At 37.5% G+C, this 10,704-nt stretch overlaps 1 protein-coding gene across 1 annotated transcript; it reads right to left on the bottom strand.

The window, feature by feature from the left end:
* Window positions 1–759: 759 nt before the first annotated feature.
* On the bottom strand, window positions 760–10,369 carry LOC104525138 (threonine--tRNA ligase, cytoplasmic). Its single transcript, XM_010168212.1, has 11 exons — window positions 10,217–10,369; window positions 9,216–9,314; window positions 8,310–8,476; window positions 7,613–7,775; window positions 7,387–7,524; window positions 6,574–6,651; window positions 3,975–4,075; window positions 3,753–3,857; window positions 2,997–3,069; window positions 2,135–2,249; window positions 760–988 (listed from the first exon to the last, which is right to left on the bottom strand). Exons 1-11 carry the CDS (start codon window positions 10,367–10,369, stop codon window positions 840–842), a joined length of 1,341 nt encoding a protein of 446 aa, XP_010166514.1. The 3' UTR covers window positions 760–839.
* Between the last annotated feature and the right edge of the window lie 335 nt (window positions 10,370–10,704).

Here is a 10,704-nt window from a genome sequence, read left to right as displayed (position 1 = left end):
ATTCTTGTTTCTGCTGTGACATATACAGCCTTACTGAAAGGACAGCTCAGGGATAAGAACAGAAACATTCTGTGTTCCCAAGAATCCTGTTTTTTTTAGCTGCTTCTTTGGCCCTGCTATGTCCTCCTCTTCAGACAGTCTTATCTCCCTTCTTCAGCCACAATGACCGTACTCTTATTAAAGCCAGCACATTGCAGATACTGCCTTTGGAAAAGGGTAGAGTTGGCTTTGGTGAGCAGCTCGGTGCTCTGCAGCAGACAGCCCCATGTCAGGAGTTTCACACTCAGAGCTGAGATGCCCCCAGAGGCACCAGCTGCTGTGGGAGACCTCTGTTCATTTCTCCATTCATGTGACTGGGAACTGTTCAGTCAATATATTTAACTGGTGTAAGACCAGCAGACAAGACCACAAGGTATCACTTTCCTTGCTAAAAGAGACACTCCAAAAGCTGCTGCAGCATATGGTTATGATCTGGTTTCTGAATCCTAGCTCTTTTGTTTAACTTTCATGAAAAGAATTTGTTTCAAAATGTATTTTATTCTTAACAGGGTAGTTAGAATGCTATGCGTATCCCTGATTAACATTTCCATTTTTTCTTGCAGTCTTAGGAAGTAATTTCATCTCACTTCATCTGTCAGAGGCCAGGAAATTTTACTTTCAAGATCTGTGAAAAACTGATTTTACAAAGAGACATTTCTGACTAAAGAATAATTTCTGCTAAAATGAGCAAGAGGTCCAATCTGAAATACATTTCAAATCTGGTTCAGCACAAAAACCTCTGTGGTTAACTGAATTAAGAAAACTAGAATCTTTTTTTATGCCAGGTAGAACAGATGGTGTTAAAATTCCTCTTCAGCTTGTTTGGAGCGAGAGCATTTCAGTTCCAGCAGTCTCTCCACAGTGTCTGCAATTGTACGCTCACCATGCACCTTGTTGTCTCGGGTGCGGATGTTAACTGTTCCACTTGCCTTCTCTTTTTCACCAACAACTAGAAACAACCAAGATGCCAAGGAATTAACTTAACATTTAGCAAGCTCCCTTTTCCCCCACATTCCCTTAGAACTTAGGCATACTAAACAAAATTTATGAAAAACTTACCAACATCAAATCCCTCTGTGCCCTTCACTTAGATCTGTAACAGCCAATGGCCTTATTTACTTATATCATTTAACAGGGTTTAGTATGTTATGAAAAAGCAACTTAGCAAACTATCAGTAAAGAGAAAAGTAAACTTAGTAAGTCCAGCTTGACTTACTTCTTACTAGAGAGAACCACAAAGTCAAAATGAGAAATAAACATGGAGTACTCCATGGGCAAAGATTAGAAAGACAACTTGATTATAAATAACCAATAGCTATTTGTTTTCTTTACAGAGGCGGCAAGACAGTTTATTGGAAAATCCCAAAGCTATTTTACTTAAACCTTAAGATACAGATACCAAGATGCTATATGTATGTCTCATTAAATGTTATATAATATATTTGGAGGTTGCTACAGGAGATTGTATTTCTCTAGTACCAAACCTACATTCAGTGGGACAACTCTTAGAAACAATCTCTGAACGTAAATGAGGTGAGAGTTTTTTCCCCTGATAGGCTGATCATTTTTTGTGGTAAAATGTGGTTGTGTCTTATCTGAATCATATGCTGAAAGTTTTAAAAAAACAAAAGAACAAAGTTCATGATTCTGTCAATTAGTGGAAGTCTCCTATACAGGTTTGTATAGCTCAGAAATGCACCACAGCTGAACGCAGTGAAAATATGTTACTTCTTTAGCTACATTTAAACAAGAGCATAAATTATTGGAGGATGAAAAAACTGCTTAACAATCTGACTGACAAAGAGCAAGAAATTTCATATATGTCTCCATACTGCTGACCAGGAGACAGCAAAGACCTTTTTCTAAAGCAGCAGTAATGCCTTGGGCCACAGTGAGCTCCTTTCAGTGACAGCTATACAAGCCAGGTACGCCTATCATGCAGGCAGGAGAGGCTCTCTGGAATGGAGACTCTTAGGAGAAAAGTGACCTAAAAACACAGAATAACTCTCTGCTTTACTTACAGAAGAAAGATCAAATCCTATAAGATATACAAGAAAGCCAGCCAGGATAAAGTAGCAAATGCACTGTACATTACCCAGAATAAAGTTATACTGTGCAAGCTGAGCATTTCTGATCTTCTTGTTCAGTGTACACCCAGGATCTACATCAACGTCTGCCATTAACCCAGCATCATGGAAGTGCTGCCTGACCTAGGAGAAAAAGTATTTGAACTGTCACTATAGGATATTAACGAGAATAAACTGTTTATGACTTGGAGACATAAGTCAGTCAAGCTTAGCTGACCCCTAAAACCAAGGCACCGTCATTGGTTCAGGTGTTGGAGAGAAGCCCAGTTCAAGGCACAAAACCAGGTCAGCTACCATGCAAGTACATACACACTAAATAACAAAGCAGTGAGGTGAACATCTTCTGTTTTGGGCTGAAAAGTGACTTGAGCTTGATACTGTGAAAGGCAGCAGGATGGTGGAGCTTTCTGATTAGAAGATTGATTTTTTTTGTATTATTTTGCAGACTATTTTATTTATGTATAATATGCTTGAAAGAGATACAGGAGAAGGTCTGCTGGATGCTAAATATGCAAAGACTCATCTTCATCTTTCTTAACTGCTTCTGCAGGATGCACATGGCCATGGGAGACTAGAAACTGAAGGGTAAGACAGTTTTTGAGATAGAGAGAAAACTGAAGTTTTCCAAAAATAAAAGCCTCACAAAGATCAGCATTTGTAATTTAGATTCCCAAAATCTATTTCAGCTCCTCTTTAAGATCCATCTACAACTTCAGTAGCTAATTGTCATTGCAAGATAAAAATGATACAATGTAATATGCAAAGACTTATAATATTTAATCTAGGATAAATACTACTAATCATTAATAACCAAGTATCTGAACTAAATACAATATCCTGAAAAAAAAGCCCCCAAACCATATACATCACCTTTTGAGCATACTCATCACACGTTGGTCCCACTGGTACCACCATTACCTGCTGTGGGGACAGCCAGAGTGGCCTTCAATAAACAAACAAAACAAGTTTATATAGTTTTCAGTATTTTTTTAGTGTGAAAAATCCTCTTAAGAGGTAGGACAAAAATCTATGCAAGAAAGTCATAAAGCTAGCTGCTTAGATTGGCTTCAGAGGGGATGGCAGCCCTACACTCATTAAAATTTATCGCCCAAAAAGAACTGAGTGTCTAAAAGAATTGCAGCATGGACAAAAGTACTTTTGACCTGAAGTTTCAAGTTGTGTTTTACAACAGACAACAAATAATAACTGAGTTTTTGAGTTTATTACTAACTAGTCATAGGAAAACATTTACTTTTGAGTCTTTTTATAAACAGAGGGGTCAGCCCCGTTAGAAATTACACTGCAAGTAAAGGAGATGACCTACATAAATGACTTGTTGTAAGGTAGACCAGCTGCAAAAGCAAAGTTGAGGGATGTACACCTTGGGCAGACAAGCTGTATGCTGCACCTGCATGAGTGGTATCATGTAGAGGCTACCATATCTAGCATTATTTAGTACCTAAGGAAGGTGGTTCAGAAGGAATTGCCCTGTGGTACACCGATGGCATGTCTCTGTAGCAAGCAAGTAGAACAAACTCGCTTGATTCTTGCGTCCTTGGGGCTAATTTCTCCTCTACATAAAGTGTCTCCTCAAACTGCAATAATAAATCTACTTTTCAACATTACCATTTGCCTCCATAGTTCTCAGTTAGAATAGCAATCATTCTCTCCACAGATCCCAAGATGGCACGGTGAATGATAACTGGTCTTGTCTTGTCATTACCATCATGGCTGTGAAGAAAGGGGTTTTTTTAGATGTAAGGTTTTTTTCTTGATGTAAACTTATGCCTGTAAGTGACAGCAAAGTTAGATTACATAGCAATTAAACCCACCAGCCTCTGCACTTACCTGACAAAGGTGAGGTTAAATCTGACTGGCAGCTGAAAGTCGAGCTGGATTGTAGCACATTGGTGGTAGCGGCCAATGGCATCTTTAATCTGAATATCAATCTTAGAAACAAAAAGACACAAACTTTTACTACAGTTTAAGATACAAGCAGGCCCCTCTGAAAGCAATCTCACTGTTTTAAGATGGAAGGTTTCACTCAATGCAGAGGAACTGTATGTGGTTATAAATAACGTACTTTTACTTCAGCCTATGTTAGGACTTAAATGATTTTCAAGTTCTGATGCAAAAAATGTTAGAGCTAAACACATAGTGAGCAAGTAGAGAGACATTACTTCAGGGGGGACCTACATTTAATACATCAGATTAGTTTTTGTGAATTTGAGTCTGGGACTTTCATGATCCTTTTCACTAAGTGAATTCAGCAGCACATGAGTGCAAGTGCAAGATCAGAACTGCACAAGCCTCGCAAAAAAATGCTATTTCTTCAACCTCAAACTGGCAAACTTACACTTCTTTATTATCCAGTATTTCAATGCTTTGTAGCTTATGTTACAAATTCAGAGCATGAACATGGGATGAGAATCCTACTGTTAAATAATCCACTTAACCAGTAAGAATCATATTAATCAATGACACTTTTTCTGACTATGAGTATCTACAGTCAAGCCTACTCTTTCTATTGCCTCTTACACTTTAATCCTGAGTACACTTATGATACAAGTTAGACAGAGAAACAGATAGAAAACAGTAGATTTATAGCGTCTTAACCTTATTTATTTATGACATTGCTCTCTTATTCATCATTTTACCAGTATGGCCATATGCTGTGGCTATGTTCCTTATTTTAATTTATGTTACTGAACAAACAGATCAGTGTTTTATTAATTGAAGTTCTAAATGTCTTTCAATTTTGCATTCAGAAGTCAGAGTTTATCATAGCTCAGCTACTCACCAAAATAAATTATTTACAACATTCTTTAATTTCAAATCACTCAGTTACAATAGAAAAAAAAAAAATCCGAGTAGTTTAAAGGTACCCTAGATGTAAAGCTTAACTTAAAAATGTAATTTTAACAAGTTTCCTTAAAAAACAGTGCAAAATACTACATGTTTCCTCACCTTACTTTGGCTAGAGTGTATTAAGAGCAAGTGTAGGTTAATTAAGGTTAAAAAAGGTTTCTGTAGATGTTTGCCTTCTTTCAAATCAACTGAGGAAATTACTAAATCATAATGTGAAATGCAAACATGAAAGATTAGCTGCTCTAACACATTTCACCTACAACCCATAAAATGAAATTGATTCAATTAGCATACAAACAGAGAAATCAGAACCAGTTTACTAAATGACTGAATATAGACATAAATGTAGTGTAGGTTTAATGGGGAAAGATTTACAAGTAATTTTGTAATGCTCTCTGTAATCATGCTTAAAGATATCAGGAAATTTCTAGAAAGCCCTACTTAATCTGTGCAAACCGAAGAGACAGCTTTAAAGAAAACCCAACAAAACCAATGCAAGGGGCTTTTTAAAATACCAAAACCTACCAGCAACTCAATGCAGCTAAAAAGCTATGCCAGTAAAAGCAACATTTTTGAAAAATCTGTTTAACTAGTAAGTTTATTTTTGTTTTTCTCATGACTTAGTGTTCTTTTATCACCCAAAGGATTACTTCCAATGCAACAACTGCTCTGGTAATACCAATCTTACACTGCCACCTTCTGTTCATGTCTCCCACAAAAGCAATCAGCTCTGTTTAAGCAGCAAGCAGTTTATACACACAAAGTGGGTTTAGTTAATGAAAAAAGTGTTAAAGCTATGTGAAAACTGGGATCACAAAGTATTATTACTCTCTCAAGTATGTCAGAGTTTATGCCTCTGGAAAAACACCAAATTTCAGCCATACAGCATCTTAAAATGGTATTAGATAACTATAAAAAAAAATTTCCCCTTTTCCTAATCCCAGCTTTTAACAATCTCAGCTTGTACCAGGCTCTAAGTTTAAGAATCAGTTTTGTTCTATATCCTCCAGCCAAACCTAAACAGCACCAATGCTTTAGAAATACATACTGACATTGAAAAATTTAGTTACAACATTACATTGGAAGAGAATGTGCAGGACAGTAAGTGAAAAATAAAAGTTGCCTTTACCAAGAAGCTCTTGGCTTTTATACATGATCATCACCATACCATTTTCTCCCCTTTGCTCACAATAAGATATGAAAATCATTCTTTATGTGTTAGCAGAATTTAGTGTCCATCTGTATTTCTTTAATTAACTTAGAGCAGAATGTTAACTAGATGGAGACTTTGTCTTGGTCAGGTATCTACTTGAAGTCATCTGGCAAACATTCTGCACAAATAGCTGCCCAACACTTGTCTTTCTGGGAAAAGTGGCTTTAGCATCACTTTGTAAACACATTAAGACTTTGGGTTTTTTTCTGCTCATCTGCTATACTGCAACGAACAGTATTTGCATGCTACCCCTACTGCAAAGATTACAGTAATATCAATGGAAAGCAAGGGATTGTGTAACTTTTGTTTGCCTCATCCAAACAGAATTAAAAGCCTAACCCAGCTAGGCATTAGCAACTTACTAACCTTAGGTCCATAGAAAGCTCCATCGCCAGGGTTTAACTCCCACTTCTCACCAAAGTCATTGAGGCTGTTTTCAAGTTGCTAGAGATACAGGACACATACATTCAGTTTTTCTCAATCATTTGCTGTCTTTCCATGTCACAGCATCAGGTCAGCCTGCTGCTACAGATACGTGACACTACCAGTTCTCAGGACTTCTCAGTTATTGCTGTAACTCATTTACTTTTCTGAGAAAGGAAAGTTTTGGAAAAGCCCCAGCTAAAAAAATAATAAAAAATTAGTCCAAATTTAAGCAAACAAAACTAATGCATTCATTTTGGAAGAGGCCAAACAAGCAGCATTAGCTAAGATGTAAGATATTTTTATGCTAGATGAAAAGTTCATAGATAGTATTGTGAGGGTATCCACCCTGATACACCAATAATGTCTGTTCCTGCCCTACCTTCTCCCCAGCACTGCACCTGCAGGGGCCAACCCCATCCCTTTAATCATGAAAGCAACCTGGCTTTTGGAAGATGCCTCTAAGTCTTATTACAGGGGCTGAGAGAATTGGTTCTCTTCCTCTTTTTAAAAGAAAAAATTAACAAAAAAGTACAAGGAAAGAGAGGAGAAAGAGGTAATTTGATTCTGACATGGAGATTGCTTCTGTATGAAGAATAACCTATTTACAGCAGCCAGACTGAATTGAAGACAGTTATTAAAGTTATATTGCTCATGTCCAACTGTCACTGTACCTATCAGAAGGCAGTATGTTCTTACAGGACTTCCAGCTGCAGCCTTGCTTTCATATAAAAAGTTGATAAAACTACTGTTTACCTTTTCAGCTTGATTCCACACTTCAATATCTCCCAGGTACTTTTCAGGACGAGTGGAGAGATTCAGTTTAAAGGAAAATCCAAAGACATCATACACAGTACGCAAGAACTGCAGGCAACTCTTTATCTCCTCTTCAATCTTTATAAGAATAGAAATAAAGTCTCAAATATGGAAGAATCAGTTAATCAGATTTTAATACCCAATTTCATCTAACAGCAGCTCATACCTGCTCCATAGCACAGAATATGTGAGCATCGTCCTGCTGGAACCGACGTACTCGAGTGAGTCCTGTAAGAGCTCCTGACAGTTCATTGCGATGCAGAACACCAAAGTCAGCCAACCGTAACGGCAGCTCACGCCAGGATCTTGGACGATGATCAAACATAAGGCTGAAGGGAAAGTTTATTACTTGAAGCTCATTCAGAATCAAAATTCTGCAAAGAACAGCCAATGAGAAGCAGCCAGTACCTAAGGAGGTGCCCATAATGCCAATGATGTAATCTATATACAAGCATCATTCACAAGTAGTTTTGTCAGGAAAATGCAGATACCCTTTTATAGGTGGTAGGCTTCCCCCCCTCACAGAGAGAAGATAAAACAGCTCCTAAAACTGAGCATTAAAACCTGAATGCCTAAATTCCCACAAAACTGACAATGTTTTTTGGATATCCAGGTAGTACCAAGGTATGCTTCAGGTCTAAACCAAAGTCACTGTAATGATGGAAAAATTACGTTTCTCAGTGTCTCAAGTAAAGAGAGCATGCAGACAACAAGGCTCATCATTTCATCTCTCCCAACAGCATGTCACAGCTGGATACTTGAAGATAGCCATATTTACAATTAAGCAGGAAAAAGAAATAGGATTTTTTTTTTTTTTTTAAATCAGCATTATCTTTGGTAAACTGGATTTGGTATGTGTTTACCAGTGTCCTGGACAATTCATAGGCTTCAGAGCAAAGATTTCTTTCTCCACTTCAAAGGAAAACATGTTGTCACTGTAATGCTGCCAGTGCCCTGAAGTCATCCATAGTTTACTGTTGAAAACATTTGGAGTGACAACCTCCTGGAATCCACGTTTTCGATACTCACTCTAGAACAACAGACACAGCACATAAAATAACTAATAAAGCAAACAAAAGTAATGGTACTCAGCCTTCAACGTGCAGACATAAAAACAGACAAGTGCTGCCCTACAAAATTCCATAAAGGGAGGCAAGAGAAAGGAGGGAATAGAAGAGAAAAATTCAAGTTGGACATGCCAGGATACATCCCTTCCACCAGCACCACCCTTCCCCTGTACTATTCCTCTGTAGTAAGCAAGAACAAGTTTCCTCCCTGCAAGCAAAAAAGCCGTTTCTAATTATTCAATGACACTTCATAGTACACTGCAGCACAAACACACAATAATAAGACAGAATTTAAATATTACAGCAGGAAGATCGGGATTTTTTTCCTACACATAATTTCATAACAAATAGTTGTACGAGGCTAAATTTAGTAAGTTTAATAAAACAAAACAATATGCATCAGCAGAGCAGCTGTAGTGTGAGCTTAGCTGTACTATTAGATGTCAAAGAATTCGTATTATAAAGCATAATTATCACTGCTTTAACTGCAGGTATAAAGTATAGATAAAAGCATAACTTAGTAGAGATTGTGACAAGACCAATTCAAAGAAACCAGGTTTCTTTAATTCTGTGGCTTACAGAAATAAGAGATTAAACTAACTTGAAATGAAGTTAATATTGTTATATGTAGCATGCTGTTACATATTTTTCTAAAATGAAATAATTTCTTCTATTAGAAGATTTCCAAAAGACATTACTTACCCGGATGAATTCAATTAATGTGTTATAAATGTAAGCTCCTTTTGGCAAGAAAAAACAGCTTCCAGGGCTGAGCTCATGAAAGAAAAACAGTTCTTGGTCCTACGGAAAAATGGTATTTGAAAAACTTAGTATTTGTACATCACCCTTTTCAGTTGCCATTCAGAAATGACTTACTATTGACTGGGCATCAGTAGTCAGTTGGTTTGGGTGCTTTTCATTGTTTTTATGGGTTGTTTTTTTTTAAATAAATCAGATACATTTTCACTTGCATTTATATCTCCATCAGTACTTACAGGGCATGGGGACTGTTCAGATTCCCATTTGCTCCAGACTTCACATTTATGCGTAACTCCAAACCGTGCCCCCTCAGCTCCCTTTGTACATTGACAAGTAATGTCTAGTTCTGTTTCTTCAGGCTCTCTAATTATTTGCACATGAACTGAATGTGGGAACTGTAGTTAGCTAATGTTGTGACAAACATGCACATGCTTGAAGACTGCACATAATTAATTCTTCTTTATATTATCCTTATGTCCTAGCAGCAGACCTTGTAACTGTTCCAGACTATTAATTATCTGACAGGGGTTTCCATCTTAAAAAAAAAAACCAAAAACCAAAACGCACCAAAAAAACATAGAAATGTATTATGGATTCTGAAATCACAGAGAAGAAAAGAACTGTGAGTGAACAGGCTGCAGCTAACTGCCTAAGAATAAGCACTGCCTGCAGACTTTAGTGTTCGTGTTTTGTTCTGCTTGATATGTGGCATAAGGATGTCATCGTGTTTAAACCAGTGAAAAGTCTAAAGAAAAGTTATTTGCTTTAGGACTTTCGATGCTCCTCAGGAGAAAAGTACCTGACTTTACAACTCAACTGAAAATACAATGGTGTCACGCCTTGGTTGTGGCAGCAAGTATATGCTGTCTTTAAGATGCTTCTAGTTCAGGGGTGACATCCACACACAGTGTTTGTGAAATAAATTACCAGAAAAACTGTCTCACCCGTCCAATTTTTCTGTGATCTCGGTTTTTAGCCTCCTCCTGGAATTTCTCCCACTCCTTCAGCATTTTTGCATCTGGGAATGAAATTCCATAGATCCGCTGGAGGGACTCCATATCAGCCTTTCCTTCCCAATAGGTAGAAGAATTCTGCATGCAAAAAATAAATGAAACAATGAAGAAAAGAAGGAGTCTCCATGTTTTACTACTACTGCCTGCTATGCAAAGGCATGCAGTTATTAATAAATGACTCCACTTAGAATCATAGAATCAATAATTTGGTTGGAAAAGACCATTACGATCTTCTAGTCCAACTGTCAACCCAGCATTGCCAAGTTCACCACTAAAGCATGTCCCCAAGTGCCACATCTACACGTCCTCTAAACACCTCCAGGGATGGTGACTCCACCACTGCCCTGGGCAGCTTGTTCCAGTACTTGAAGACCCTTTCAATGAAGAGGTTTTTTTTCCTAATATCCAACCTAAACCTC

Source organism: Antrostomus carolinensis, unplaced genomic scaffold (assembly GCF_000700745.2).
Source record: "Antrostomus carolinensis isolate BGI_N321 unplaced genomic scaffold, ASM70074v2 scaffold4690, whole genome shotgun sequence".
Taxonomy (NCBI): domain Eukaryota; kingdom Metazoa; phylum Chordata; class Aves; order Caprimulgiformes; family Caprimulgidae; genus Antrostomus; species Antrostomus carolinensis.
This window is presented reverse-complemented; position numbering and strand designations above follow the sequence as displayed.

What these genes read in the sequence shown, in the direction of transcription:
- LOC104525138 (XM_010168212.1), bottom strand. Translation starts at nt 10,369, where the DNA reads ATGCAGAATTCTTCTACCTATTGGGAAGGAAAGGCTGATATGGAGTCC. An exon ending in GTGATGAGTATGCTCAAAAG is followed by an intron (nt 2,250 to 2,996) that starts GTGATGTATATG and finishes TTTTTCTCCTAG; the next exon opens with GTCAGGCAGCACTTCCATGA. An exon ending in ACAGTATAACTTTATTCTGG is followed by an intron (nt 989 to 2,134) that starts GTAATGTACAGT and finishes GGTTGTTTCTAG; the next exon opens with TTGTTGGTGAAAAAGAGAAG.